Consider the following 16,133-nt stretch of genomic DNA (forward strand, 5'->3'; position numbering starts at 1 on the left):
GTGACTCTTAATCTCACAAAACAAACTGAGGGTTGCTGGGGGGAGGGTGTTTGGGAGAAGGGGGTGGGATTATGGACATTGGGGAGGGTATGTGATTTGGTGAGTGCTGTGAAGTGTGTAAACCTGGTGATTCACAGACCTGTACCCCTGGGGATAAAAATTAATGTTTATAAAAAATAAAAAATTTTAAAAAAAAATTAGGCTCTGGAAAACCTGAAGGTAGTTTTCATACTCTTCCAACAAAAATGGAGTTTTAAATGAAAAACTTCTCTTGATTAAGCAAAATAAAACAAAACGTATATAGGCAATACCAAGTGAATTTTCCTCATTTTTATTCTTAAAATTCCACAATCTGGTACAGTATAAAAACAGATGCAGTGCTCTGACCTTTTTGAAACAACAAAAAATCTACATCACAAAGTTCCTATTCAGAAATAATTTTCCAATAGTTAAGTTTTCTAGCCACACTCAGTAAATTTTAAAATATTTTCCATATTATATTCTAATTTTAGTGTTTTGTCCACTGAAATTGTTCTTAGTCACTTGATTATCCATCATATAATGACTAAAGTAGGATATACCTCATTCCACAGTTCCTTACATTTAAATTTAATCCTCTCTCCCACTTTCTGCGATCATGTCAGAGAACCACATAATTTTATACCTAGAAAGAAATCTTTGAAATTTTTTAATACAATATTCTCACTCAAATGCAAGAAATGAGGCATCCAACTTTTCCCTCAGATTGTCAACTTGAATACATTAGCTTGATGCCACAACTTTAAAATTATATTTAAGGAACACTCTTTACCTTGCATTACTTTTAAAAACTCTAAGAATGTTGACATTGATCCAGCTCCACTGGGCAATAATATATCTTAACTAAACCAGAATTTCTGAAACAATCAATTGCTGATGGCTTCTAACTCTCAACAAAATATAGCATGTTATACTTCTCACAGAAACAGAAAAACTCAACTGTGTTCCATGTCTACCCTGCTTTACAGAAATGTTAAGTGGGAGGGGGCATTAAAACACATTACATACACTGACACAGAGAGAACATATTTCAAACTCATTCTGAATTCTACACTGTACCACAAATGAAACCATTTCCTTACAGGAAGTCTGCCTCCAACAATAAGTCCCATTTCAATGTTGAAGGAGAATATACTTAGAGTTTACTTACTAACCAGAAATGTCTCACCCTCTGTTCTTACAATAATCAGACATAGAAAAGTGGTGTCCATTGTAACGCTCTCAAGTTGTAATGCTCTAAAGATGAATTTCCTACACTTTCCAAAATGAAACTATTCTAAGATTTTAATGTGAGTGAAGAAGTATGCTATGAATGTCTACATAATTTATCTTCCAATTACCAACAAAGGATAAGTGAGTGGGGAGAAAGAAAGCGTGCATCAGCCACAGCTGACAAGTCCTCTGCCAACATGCAAGAGAGCACAGGAAAACCAGAGTCACAACACACAGCAACGGGAAGGCTAAGCACAAACTGCTGCCAAATGTTGCAAGAACACATTGTGTTCTTCCAAAGCAAAATTCAATGTATCTCAGGCACTTTTTATTAAAAAACAAACAAACAAAAACTTTGAAAATATTTCTAGGCAAAAATTTAATAAACCTTAGGAACGGTCCTCTGTCAAAAGTAAAATTGCAGGGGAGGCCTTTTATTGCTAGCTCCTCACTTTCCACTTCAGATGAGGTTCACTCATATCCATAGGGATTATAAAAATGGATAAATGCTCACTAGAATAATTGAATAGAAAAGGTTGGCAATCTACAGCTCAATAATCAATCCAACCATTCATGCATCAAACATTGACTGGATGTTTGCCATCTGCCAAGCATAAGCAAGGCACTGGGTGACATGAAGACAATTTTTCACAAAGGCAGTTGATATAGTTAAAGGTGATGAGGAATTAACCTTAGGTAAAACTAGGAAGAATGTGATGTTTGCTTTCGGTACTTCACCTCATCCTCAACATCCTTACCCACAGCAATAACAAATGCCAGAATTCTGAGATCTAGGGAGCATTACAATTTTGTTGCACTATCCCAGAGGACACTTTACTGTAAGGATAGTTAAGACCCATTTTTACTCCCTCTGCAAGGGAATAAACAGATGCAGAAGTGCAGAAAGGCTGCCAACCTGCAGATTAACTGTTGGTCCTAAAAAGCTGATTAATCACTTCAGGAATGAATAAATAAGCCAGCACCTGTGTCTTCATCCCAGCAAAAAAAAACTGCTAAAATGTATGTTATTAAACTGAAGACAAAAACACAGGTAGTACTAAAAAATGAATGAAATGCAAATTAACAGAGAAAACAATAAAATGAATTTTGTTTATCAGAATTCCCACCTAGCATCAATGCTCTTTGGTAAATAAAAACAAAAAAGTCTGGAGCAGCAGTTTTCAAAGTGTGGTCCAAAGATCCTAGGGTCCTGAGGCCTTTCAGTGGGTCTATGAGGGGCTCTTTTTTCCAAATACATATCTGCATATCTGTATAAGGGCAGATTTTCCTTATATAGTTCAACCAAAATAACGTATCACAACAGATTGAATACAGAAACAGGCGTGAAAATACAGTATCTTCTATTAAGCCAAACAATGGGATAAGCAAAAATGTAAAACAAGACTACTTTTCATACTAAATTTCATTTTGGAAAATACAGGTAATTTCTATAAAAATATTTAGATTAATATGTAATGTCTATAACTGTTATTTTTAAATGAACTAAAAATGTTTTTCATTTCTTAGTTTTAATTTCTAATATAGTAAATATCACTGAATGTAACCCACATAAACAAAAGCTCTTTGGAATCCTCAGTAACTTTTAACAGTGCAAAGAGAGCAAGGAGTTTGAAAACCACTTGTCTAGACTTAACAAAAATGAACATAATACTACCACCCAGTGGCACAAACCAGATAGTGCAATACTTAAATATAAATTGGGGTCTTCAGAAATTTAATATCACTTTTGCAATGGAAATCTACTTTTTAAGCCACTTTCTGAAATTCATAACAGGATTCACCCTACAGATCGAACGTACCTTTGACTTTTAAAAATTTTACAGATCCAAATTTTAATGTACTCCTTACATTAACCATGCAAATTTAACTATTGTTAAATACCTTAAAAACGTCAAACTAATCTTGAAAATATTACGCTAAAGCTAAGTAAATTTAATTAAATTGAAAATATGATTCTGAGGGCACCTGGCTGGCTCAGTCAGTTAAGTGTGTGCCTTTGGCTCAGGTCATGACTCCAGGGTCCTGGTATTGAGTCCCACATTGTGTTCCCTGCTCAGAGGGAGCCTGCTTCTCCCCTGCCTGCCACTGCCCCTACTTATGCTTGCTCTCTTCTTCTCTTTCCCGCTCTCTGTTGGTCTGTGTCAAAAAAATAAAAACAAAAAATATCGTGATATATATATATATATATATATATATATATATATATATATATCACGATATATATATATCACGATTCTGATAGTGGTACTATAACAGCACTCTACAGTGAGAGATGGGAGCTACACTTGTGTTGAGCTTAACACATAGGCTTGTTCAATCATTATGCTGTACACCTGAAACTAATGTAATATTGTGTGTCAACTTTACTCAAAAAAAAAAAAAAAAGGATGATTCTGTAGGAAAGAAATGTGTTCTTAATGCCTTCCAGCAACAGTGACACTGCCAGGGACGTAAGTGCAGGATGACAATGAATGTGAAAATACAGAGATGCACAGTTACTACTGTAAAAATATATTAAGTACCCACAAATATATGGCTATTTAATAAATCACCTATAATGAATGAAAATCTAATTCCATTTAAAGTAACAAATTTTTCCATCAGGTATACATTTAGTATACATTTAGTGCCAAAGTATGTACATATTACTTTTCTAACATGACAAACATCAATTCTACTTTGATTCATACTTTTTTTGCCTGAGAAACATGGAATTTTCTTTATAAAGCTTATTCTAAGTACCCATGATAAGAAAAAAATAGCCCTTACCCCAGTCCTGTTCATACAAGGCTTGGGAAAGGCACCATGATTCACTTATTGGCATGTGTGGATGCACAAAAATAAGATGTTTTGTGAGACTTAAAACTCCAAGAAAACTCTGTTACATAAATTATCAGCAACTAACAAAGCACTTAAATACACATCTGATTTTTGTTTATTATATAAATATGCATAAATCTGACATATTACTTAAATACATAAACTCTATTTAAGAGGGCCCTTCAAATGTCAAATAAATATATTCCACTGAATGTCTTGATGTATCAGGCCTATACTATATAAATGAATAAAAAACTTATTTCCTGCACAAACACAACATGGCAATAAAAAAGCAAAGAATGTTAGAGTTAGTCTAAGTTTTTAAATGCAGCCAATCATATAAAACACACATGACTTAGGAGAAGAGAGGGTAAATGAAAGGATAACAGGATTTATAAAAGATACTCTGGAAAACACTTTGGAAACTTTCCTAATCTAAATAGAATATTTTATTTACTTTGCATTAATTGTAGGCAAGAACATTTTATGGGGGGCAGGAGACTTAACACTGGTACGGATTTTTGGTAATACTTATATACCTAAATCTAACCTACAAAAAAGATCAGAAATCTATTGGCAAAAATTTATTCTGAGAAAAAATTCAAATATGGAATAAGCTGTATGACAGAGTTGTTATAGTATTACTCATAAAAGCAAAAATATAAAATAATCTAGATGGTGATCAAGAGGAATATGGTTAAGTGATGTACATGCATTCTGACACAGCCATTAAAATGCATTAGTATTTTAGCAACACGTAAAAGTACTCAATATAATGTTAAATGGAAAAAAAAGCAGCATACAAAATTATATGTACAATAGAATTACAATAATATAAAAATAAGGATTGGAGTAAAGACTAAATGGAAGTGTACTGAAACAACAGTGATGTGCTTTCATTTTCTCTCTGTCCCAATGCTTTTGTATTAATAACTAGCAAGCTATCTCCACCTTTTACCCCACTTAAAACATATACATGCACACACACAGAACAGCCAAAACCTAGGACAAAATTTAGCAGCATTAACATTCTGCACCAGTGTTGCACTGAAGAGATAATATTCTAAATGATTAGCAATAATACCCGGCAACTAAAATATATCATCATGATCTTGGGGTCCTGGAATCGAGCCCCACATTGGGCTCTCTGCTCAGCAGGGTGCCTGCTTCCCCCTCTCTCTCTGCCTACTTGTGATCTCTCTTTCTCTGTCAAATAAATAAAATCTTTAAAATATAGCATTATGCACTAAAGCTGAATCACCAGACTTGTCTAAGTTTAAAATCTGGTTATGTGAAGATGTGGCCATCTGTTCTTAAGTGACACCTAGAAAGGAATACTATCAACAATGGTAATAAAATGTTTCTAACAAATATATTAGTTTTTAGTTTTCTTTATCCACTAAAATAAATAATTTTAACAAAACAAGACATGCCCAACAGCTCTCTAGAGAGTAGAATGAGTACTACATCTTGATAGTGTCTATTGTAAAGTAGGCATGTCACCATATTCACATAGTTTCCATCTTTTAGGGTAGAACTGTTCTTTTTAAAATCAGAGACATTTAGGGGCACCTGGTGGCTCAGTGGGTTAAGCCTCTGCCTTCAGCTCAGGTCATGATCTCAGGGTTCTGGGATCGAGCCCACATCGGGCTCTCGGCTCAGCAGGGAGCCTGCTTCCCCCACTCCCTGTGCCTTCCTCTCTGCCTACTTGTGATCTGTCAAATAAATAAGTAAAATATTTTTTAAAAATAATAAAATAAAATCAGACCCATTTAAATTTCCATGTCCTCCAACATATGGGAGCCATCACAGCTCATTTAGAAAAACTGAGAACCAGTGCAATAGATTGCTTTCTAAGAAAAGTGGTGGGAAGTAGTGGGAAATGTACTGGAGCTGATTTTTACCACCAGAATAGGTGAGCCAAAAAAGTAAGTTGTCTACTGATGGCCACATGTCAAGAATTACTAAATATATCAGGGTTAAATTTTTATAGTTGAAAATTAATTAGGAGAGTTGATTTTACTTTATAATTGTTTTACATACACAAATTTACTTTTGAAAATCTTTAACAACTACAAGCTTTAATGATGTTAATGCTGTTAAGCTTCTTTCCCATGGCCAGCTCTTGTATGCTTAGTCTTTGAATTTTAAATTCAAGAAAGAGAAGACAAATATTTCATAGAGGAACAGAATTCTCCAAGAGATGGATTATGTTCATAGACTATGGAAACTCTACTTCTTTTATATTAAAAGACCTTTTCTTACTTTTAGCATTAAATGGGAATTTTTCTGTCAATTGGCATGTGCATTTTATACTTGAATTAAACATTTTATATTTCACGAGTTCTGTTCAGACTTAACTACGATCATTAGATGAAATGCAGTTGCTATGCAAGACCAGTCTTCATTATATATTTAGAAGGCAGTATCTTCATTGTAGAAAGAGTCTAACTTTCTGTTACAGTCCAATAATTAGGACTACAAATATAATTCTTAAAATATCTATAAATCCATTTATAACTGTGTGATTCAAAGACTTTCCAAAGGTAATGTCTTTATTAAATAACTAAATCATAATTCTCTTTAAGTATTTATTAATTTTTGATATTTCATGGCACTGTTAACAAAAAAGTTTCTCAACCTACAAGCTCTGAAATATTTACAAAAATACAGTTTTATGAAAATTCCATTTAAAGACAAAATACAATCATGTTCTGGAGAAGCAAGAGAAGGAAGACTGTACTAACTAAGGAACTGACTAGAATGGGAGCCTGGGAAATGTTTAATCTACATGTGAAATAACTGTGTATTTTGTCTACCTTTTTGTCACTCACCTCTTTCACCTTAATATTGGGTCACGGATTTCTACCTCCTCACAAGATACATTCCAATTTTAAAAGAAAATTAATCCCCTCACCAACATTTTCTCTCTCTCTCTCTTTTTTTTTTTTCAATTTATTTATTTTCAGAAAAACAGTATTCATTATTTTTTCACCACACCCAGTGCTCCATGCAATCCGTGCCCTCTATAATACCTACCACCTGGTACCACAACCTCCCACACCCCCGCCACTTCAAACCCCTCAGATTGTTTTTCAGAGTCCCTAGTCTCCCAACTCCCTTCTCCTCTCTAACACCCTTGTCCTCCATGATATTTGTTATGCTCCACAAATAAGTGAAACCATATGATAATTGATTCTCTCTGCTTGACTTATTTCACTCAGCATAATCTCTCTTGACTGGCTACATTAGTCAACAAAAGCAGCACTAAAAATCCAAAAGCTTGATATGAGAAGCTGAGACTATGCATTAGGTTTTCTATTCACTGAAGCAAACCTGTTTAACAATGTCTCATATGCTTCAAATTGCTGCAGGTAATTGCTCAGAGATTATATTCTAAGAGTTGCTGTCAATTATGCTCTTTAGAGGGAAATTTTCTTGGGTTTACTAGAAATAAATTTATTTTTTTTTTAATATTTTATTTATTTATTTGAGAGAGAGACAGCGAGAGAGAGCATGAGCGAGGAGAAGGTCAGAGGGAGAAGCAGACTCCCCGTGGAGCTGGGAGCCCGATGCGGGACTCGATCCCAGGAATCCAGGATCATGACCTGAGCCGAAGGCAGTCGTCCAACCAACTGAGCCACCCAGGCGTCCCTAGAAATAAATTTATTAACTAAATTCCCCAACCACTTATTCATAAAACAACTGCAAAGAGAATTTATGAGCCATTTGGTATTAACCAACTGGCTCTCTCATCTAGATCCATTTCCCAACTTAAACCTTACAAACTGGCTTCTAAAATCATTTCTCAAACTGCATCCTAGGAATCAAATCCTCACCAAAGTGGAAGACCTTTTTTAAAGTCTTCAACCTACCTCTCCCACTTCTGGAAATGCCTCTTATATTCCCCCGCAAAGCGTAACTACCCACAATTCTTATGACTTCTTGGGTAAACTTTTTCCCCTCGGTTATTGCTCTCTACCAAACTAAAGATCCCGATGGTTAAGAGCACAAACTCTGGACTCAGCACGCCTGGACTGAAGCCCTGACTATACACTTACTCTCCGTGCATGAACGCAGGCAAGCTACTTAACTTCGAAGTTCTTTGGTTTTCCTATTTGTAATAAAAACACCTATTTCAAAGAAACTGAGAGGATTAAATACAAGCACACACACACAAGTGAATACAAGTAAAGTATTCATACCAGAGCCTTGCATTAAAAAACTAAATGCTGGCTCCTTCTCCCACCAGCAGCAGCGGCAGCCCGTGCGCACTCCCAGACACTAATAGCTGCAGGGCTGAGGCCACTACTGCTATGACTCAATTATATCAGCCACTCCCATGGATTTAATGACAGGCTTCTCTGAGGCTACTGACTCCTTTAAAAAGCTCTAGCTTGTTTCCCAAATTCTTATAAGGCAATTTCATTTGGAAAGCTCACGACTGACAAAATTCACTCCATTCCTCAACTTCCCCATTTAGATTTCCTGTTCTGACTTCTCACCATTCATTCAGTCTCCTAAACTTCAAATCTTGGTGTCATCTTAGACTTCTATTATTCTTCTGTCTCTGCAAGCTGATAAGATGCCTAATTCTGCAGATACTACTCTTCCTTTCTTTCCTAAATTCCTCCCAGCCAAGGTAACCAGAGCCCTCTAGTCCCTCTAGTGCCTAGTCCCTTTCTAGTCCCTCACACCTGGATTTCTGTCTTTGCTTTTAGGTCCGACTTCCCACTTCATTTCTTGTCTTCATAAAACACTAGCTTCCATCACATTATGCTTTCCTATTACTGGTTTCCTGTTGCCTTGTATACCAAAGTCTAAGCTCCACCACTCCCCTTTTAAGATTTTAACAGTCAGTTCTTTCTGATCCAACTTTATTTCCCACTTGAGCAAGAACTGTTTGCAGCTAATTCACACATGCCCTCTAGTCACTGTGCCTGCGATGACCTTGTAGTAACTGGAATGTGTGCTGCCCCACCTCTCTGCTTAGGCCCATTCTGTTCATTCCTCAAGGCCTAACTCAAAACTCATACCTTCACCAACCTGAAATGTTCCTTTACTCTGCTCTCTCCTCTCTTTCCTGGCACTACTCATTATCATACCTTGTGAAATACTACGCTGGTCTCCATATTTTCACAGCCTAGCATTTATTGTGTCAAAACATAATTCTGTTATCTTAAAAGGCTTATCTTATACTTTCTTTATACTCTTATATTTTTTGTTTACCCTAGAGCATCTACCTATAAGGTTGCATTCATTTAATATGTACAATGTTGTGCCTATTTGGGGAGTTCCAAAATTGTAAACCTGAATTTTGATACTCTAAGGCAGTAGTTAATAAACATATCTATAAAGGGCCAAACGATAAGTATTTTTGACATTTCAGGCTACATATGGTCTCTGTCACATATTCTTTTTTTCAACTACATAAAAATGTAAAAAGCATTCTAAGCTTGAGAGTCCTACAAATAGGCCATGCATGGGCAGGATTTCACCCACAGGCCATAGTTTACCAGCCCCTGCCCCCTCTAAGAAACAGTTCAGTATCTTATCTAGAATCTCTGTACCAGTATCAATATTTAACTAATTTTTCTAAATGTTGGCTGGTCAGCACTTTACATGACTTTTGACTTCTAACATAAAACAAATAACCCCTGAGTTCTTACCAGCTCTTTCAGACTTTTCTTTCTGTTCCCGTAACTCTTCTCCCTGGGTAGTCATCTGTTTGATGCGACTACGGAGTTGAGCAATTTCTTCTTCTTTCATTTCCAGGGTTTCATGCATCTGACGTTTTGTCTCTGCTATTACCATTCCCTAAACAGAAGTACAGACACTAAAGCATTTGTATAACAAAACTGCACCATCAACAGCACATATCAAACTTACTTAAAAGGCAGAAAACATAGTATTTCTTACTAAGTACAGCAGAAGAATGATTTTAGTATTTCACAAACTAAAGTCTGTGTTCTGCACAAAAACCTTGGTTACCTGGTAGATCAGGGTTGTTAATATACAAAAATTATTTTAATAGTAAGTTTAGTCTTTTGAGTATTAAAAACACATTTTAATTTAAAGAATTACTTTATACTCTTTCTATAAATATTGGCTATAATTTTCCCTGTCTTACTAAACAGTTTATAATAAACAAAATACAGTCTTTTGTACTTGGCTCAGGGCCACCATGAGCTATGTTACTGCTGGGACATGGGGAGAGCCTCAGAGGCTTTTGTACTTGGCTCAGGGCCACCATGAGCTATGTTACTGCTGGGACATGGGGAGAGCCTCAGAGGCTACTGAGGATGGAAGGTTACTGCTGCCACAAAGATGGGCCAAGACTGGTACAGATCAACCTGCTTTTTCTCTTGTGACAGTCTCTGGTCCCACTGCCACTCCTCATTATTGTCAGTGAGCCACCCCCATTCCTCCAATTTGCTAACTGCTACTGTCTTCCCACTCTCTGGATAATCTACACATAATATGAAGGTCACTATGGGGATAAAGGAATCAAATATTAAAACCTGAATCAGTCACTTGAGACTAACAAAAAACAGGGTAGTTCAACTTGTCTCTTGAAAAATAAGATTTTGTGACAGCTATTTTATGGGTCTTAAGATTATTACTTTACTTGCAGGGTTCATCAAACCTTGGTTTAGGGTATGACTCTTCCAGATGGCTCAAATTAATGGACAGATAAAAATCAGGTAAATGGGGATTACACAAAATTTCAAAACAAGATCACTGGCCTTCAGTTTCTTCAAAAACCAAATCACAATGGAGAAAAAGACACATGGAGAGAGAAAGAGGCAATGGAATCTATAGATTAAAAGAAGTCTTAAGAGTCATATAAACCAATTACAATGAAAGAAACTTACTTAGATACTGATTCATAAAAATGGAAAAAAGGTATGAGACAAAGGGCAAATCTGAAACTGACTAGATAGGTGATGGTATTCAGGAATTAAGTTTTTAGATGTGATCATGATAATGTAGTTACAATTTTATAAAAGTAAAAAGTCCTTTAAAATACTTCAAAATACTTATGTACGAAATTATGAGATTTCTTGGATTTGCTCTACAACAAAGTAAATTCAAGGTTGAGGATAATGAGGGCTGGGCATGTACAGATAAAACTTTAGCCCTGAGATGTTAACTGCTGAAGCTGGGTGGTGAGTTCACTTTTTTTAAGTGGGCCTTCATGAACTGTATGGAATAGACTCTAGCAAAATAACATCACAGAATGAAAACTGCTAACACATTCAAAAGCAGAACAGTTCTGACATGTTCTTAATTGCATGGCCACTTAAAATACTATAGCTGCCAAGTAGCGTAAGGAAGAAAATGTGAACCACTGGAAGCTGTTTTAGAAAGAGAACCCAAGAATTTGGGGCTGAAAGACTCAGCCCAAAAGCGTTTGCCCATGAATTTTCAGTTGCCTCTGCTGCCATAGCCACAGCTGCCACTCTAATTGTACATTGCCAATCTCACTTGAAATGAATCCCAAAATCCATTTGCAGAAACTTCTCTTTATGTTAATATAACACTACCACTTCTTCACTTTAGGCAATATATCTGAGAGATTAATCTGTTTCCGTTGAAGACAATACTTAATATTACTCACAGTGTCTTAACTATAAAAAATACAACCTTTCTCTGAAAAGTAGTTAGGTACTGTGAACAGATTTCTTTTTCAGCAGTTATTCCAATCTATAAATCAAAATGCTGACTGGGATTTTAAAAAATCACAGAAAATCAGCTTCACATGATACACAACTAACGGTAATCATTATTTAAATTTCAAAATTACAACAAAGTTTTTCATGGAAGCAACTACAATGGCTTTGGAAAGCATAAGCCTCAATGCTTCTAACTGCTTCCAAATTGGAATTCTGGGGCCCCCTGACAAATTTTAGTATCATAAGGTTTATTGGTTTACCTTATCTTGTTCAAGCTGTTCAATTAAGTTCTTTGCATCACGCAACTGAGTGATAAGTTTAGTCTTCTCAGCCATATGAAGCTCCTAAAAAAATTTTAAAAATTCATTTCCACCTCTAATAAAGCTTCTCCTCATAAGAGAACTCTAAACATTTTATCTAATTTGGGTATTTCTCAGTCCAGTAAGAGCAAAGTATACAGGACATCTGGAAAGGACGGTGCAAGTGCTATGAAGCCCAGGGCACCTGGGAGTCATCTCCATGCTGTCTGCGGAGGAAGGGGAAGGCTCCGCAGAGGAAGGAGGTGCAGGCCACACTGGGACCTGTCGATCTAGCTTTACAGGGTTACATAAACCAAACTCATTTGCTCTTTTACCTTCATCTTTTCTAGCTCTTGGAGCCTTTCATCTAGTTGTTCTTGCAGGGCTTCTTTTTCACTGGTTAATAGTGCACACTGTTCCTTATGTGACTGAATTGTTTCCTTACATCGCTGCAGAAGATTCTCTTGCCGCTTAACTCTCTGCTGAAGTACCTCCAGTGTTTTAGCAGAAGCTCCATCTACCACTATCAACAATAAAGCAGCACAAGCAGTGGTCAGTAAGGAATAGAAGGGCTAAAGAGAAGGGCTCCCTGGGAACAGTTACTCTGTTAGTACACAGGGGTGTATTCTCACTCCAATGCTCTGCTATCCTCTGAGACAAAGAAAGGAGGGCTACCCTGCCCACCCTCAAGTCTCACCATTTGGATGATCTGTATCAAAAGAAGCTGAGGAACACAGTCACCTCCCTAGGGTTCAGCCCCACCCCAAATGGCACAAAACCCTCAGTAGTCAACTACCATTAACTGAATTCGCCCTGCTTAGAAGACAGTTTGATGACCATCTTTTGTTATCCAAAAGTGCCCTCTGTGTCCTGGCTCCCACCACAAAAAGATTAATAAAGAATTTTTTCCAATGAATTCTAAACTGTCCCTGAGAGGAGTCACTGGTTAACTACAGCTTTCTACATTCTCCATACATTTATGAGTTAAGTTTTCAGACCCCAAGGGAATCTCACAAACCCTTTGCAGCCTGGTTACTTAGACAGCTACTCAGCACCTTGCTCTGGCTCTGGCTGTACTAAAAGTTTATCATAAATATCTTTGAGAGAAAAAGCCAGTAAATAAAAAGTGGGAATTTTACTAAATATGTGCCTTAATGCCTCAAAGAGTATGGAGGGCTATAACTGGATTTTGAAACAAAATTTAGCTATTCCTTCCTTTCTAACTAGAAAGCAAATAATAAAACAAATCAGGTATCTTTGAATGTAGAAGTATGTAAACAGTATTACAACTGAAATAGCCAAACAATGAAAAGAGCAAATCCATTAATCTTAAACAGAACTGACCTGTTTATATGAAATCTAGCTACTGCTATCAATAGAACAGTGTAAAATAATGAATTTTAGTATAAGTGCTGCTGAACAGAACACTAGAATGAATTGTAATTACAATGAAAACGTGATGCTACTCACAGACTTTCAAGTTTTAAAACAATAACTTAGCTTTGTTCTCTTGAAGAACAAGCCAAGAAACAAAACAACAAAAACTCCTGCATCTTCTGGAGGACACTTCCACCTCAGCCCACATCATGCCCTGGAAACTGTCAACATCCTTCTCCAGTTTTTAAATTAACATTTGGACAAGATGAAGCTTACCTACTGGTTCTATATCACTGTCTGTGTTCTCTTTAGAGACACCTTCAGCCTGGGGTTCCATCTGAGGGAATGGTTTAGGTAAATCAATATTCATCGGGCCATTTCGTAACCGCTGTTTCAGCAGAGAAACCTGAAAAAGAAATGTACCTTAGGAAAAAAAATTAGGGGCACCTGGGTGGCTCAGTTGGTTAAGTATCTGATTCCCGGTTTCGACTCAGGTCATGATCTCAGGATTGTGAGAGTAAACCCTGCTTCTGGCTCTTTGCTGGGCATGGCGCCTGCTTAAGATTCTCCCTCCCCTTTGTGTGGACCCACCCCACTCAACTCTCACATGATCACTGTCTCTAAAATAAAGAGAGAGAGAAACTACACAGTAGTACTTTCTTTAAAACACAGAGGGGACAGAACAAAAGATATACTTTTTCACTATACTAGGAGGAAAAATCAAATGTTTACTCCCAATGCAGCTGATTTTATATTTGCTATTTTCAATGATATCATAGTTAGCAAAAAGACACAATACATTAAAAAATTATACTGAAATATAACTAAGGAAAATTAAGAGTTTTAAAAATAGGCCATTTTGTAACATCTGCAACTTATGAGATATCCCATCAAAACCCCTTAATTCTTTTTTATCTGTAAATGCCAATCTTTTTCTTTTAATCTTTTACCTGAGTCTGGAGAACACTAATATGCTGATCTTTTTCCTCTAAAGATGCATCAAACTCCTCTTGGAGATGCTTTTTTGCTTGCTGATCCATTTGGAGCTCCTAAAACACGAAGTTTTATAAGTAGTTTTCAATAAAAAACAAAAATACAAGCTTGAAGCTTTCAAAGTTTAAAAACATGATCAATTCAGATTTGCATTTTTCTTAAGACAAGGCACCAACACAATAATTAGAGAAGAATCACCAGGCAAAACATTGGTATTAATCCCAGAGGATAATTTTGGTCCTTAAATAATAAGAGATCCAAGAAAAGAAAGTACATTTTTAGAGCTGTAATGACTGCTCTGTAATGATAATGTGGAGAGGATAAAACAATCAATTAAGATTAAAAAAACTTTATCCTACTTTAAGACATCTTACTACTTGTGCTACCTTATATGCACTTGATCTAAAACTACATTATTTTATACCAGATAGCCATAGCCAATAGAAACTTTCTCTTCCCAATACACAAAAGCAGTCAATAGCCAAAGTCAGAAGATTCCTCCTCTGTAAAATTTTTTAAAAAGGCTGAATTAGCTCACCACCAAACAGAAAAATTCCAAGTTCCCGAAATTATTTAGAATGCTAATTTCTTTAGGTCATTAATGACCCTTTCTCACTAAAACGCTGAAGCACTAGCTGTCCTCTATTCTCCCCCATACCAACACTGCCCCAAAATCCCACTTGTACTGTTGCTCTCACTAAAGTCTCCAGCTCAAACAGCAGTAGTCAGCAAATGCCAGTCTTTGAATTAGGACAGGACCAGAATGAAGTCTACACTGATCAATGGTGAACAAACAGAAAGCCAACAGAGAGAGTTTTTTGAAAAATAAAAGTCTGCAGCTCTGGGGTGCCTGGGGGCTCAGCTGGTTGAGCGTCAGGCTCTTGGTTTCAGCTCAGTTCAGTGGCAAGTCTACCTGAGATTCTCTCTCTCTTCCTCTGCCTCTGTCCCACCCCCACATATATTCGCTCTCTTTCAGGCTCACTCTCAAATAAATAAATAAATAAATTTTTAGAAGGAAATTTGCAGGACTATGACAATTCGCCTTTCCCCCATATCCAGAAGGAACCAGAAGGTAGTTTTTCAGTCCATGAAATCCATAAGTCTGGAAAGCACTGTTCTTTATGACTTTGCCCAGAACAATTCTTTAGTATAAAACAGCTACACATTTCCTGCACATCTCTTAAAATTCATTTCTTCCAAATAATTTTTCTACATCCTACCATACTAGATTCTATTACATGCCATCCTTGACAACCAACAAAAATTCCTCAATTTATATGATGATTTTCAGGTTTTAGTTTCATCTCCCCATGTAGATAAGAAGTCCTTGGATGCAAAGCAGCATCTTATAAGCCTTTCTTCTTCTCTCTCCCCCTGCTAACTTAGCCTATTCTACCAATAAGTACTCCATAAACAGTAAAGACTACAATTACTAAGGAACTTAAGAACTGTCTACTTCTATCCCAACTAGAGCCCACAGGCTGGCTAGCCAACTGTCTAACACTTTCATGATAGCAATCTCACTAGCTCTAGAACTAGACTCTACTATCTAGAGTCAATTCCTTTTGATTAGACTTTAAGTGTATATCTATCCTATTTCAACTTTTTAGCACAATAATAATAAATGGCTATGTAATACTACTAAATATAACAACTAATTCAATAATGTTCCTTTTGTAGCCATTAAGACTATTTC

The 16,133-nt window shown here is 36.3% G+C and overlaps 1 protein-coding gene across 6 annotated transcripts in view; it reads right to left on the reverse strand.

The window, feature by feature from the left end:
• Positions 1-16,133, reverse strand: part of GOLGA4 (golgin A4) — a 135,339-nt gene that overhangs the window by 67,462 nt on the left and 51,744 nt on the right. For 5 of the 6 annotated variants that reach the window (XM_059390576.1, XM_059390575.1, XM_059390574.1 and 2 more), the window contains 5 exons: positions 14,395-14,493; positions 13,721-13,850; positions 12,403-12,590; positions 12,029-12,112; positions 9,762-9,909 (listed from right to left, as the gene is read on the reverse strand). In XM_059390576.1, the coding sequence (XP_059246559.1) occupies positions 9,762-9,909; positions 12,029-12,112; positions 12,403-12,590; positions 13,721-13,850; positions 14,395-14,493 (649 nt within the window). The remainder of the gene's footprint in view (positions 1-9,761; positions 9,910-12,028; positions 12,113-12,402; positions 12,591-13,720; positions 13,851-14,394; positions 14,494-16,133) is intronic. The other variant, XM_059390573.1, reaches the window with a different exon arrangement.

Source organism: Mustela nigripes, chromosome 2 (assembly GCF_022355385.1).
Source record: "Mustela nigripes isolate SB6536 chromosome 2, MUSNIG.SB6536, whole genome shotgun sequence".
NCBI lineage: Eukaryota > Metazoa > Chordata > Mammalia > Carnivora > Mustelidae > Mustela > Mustela nigripes.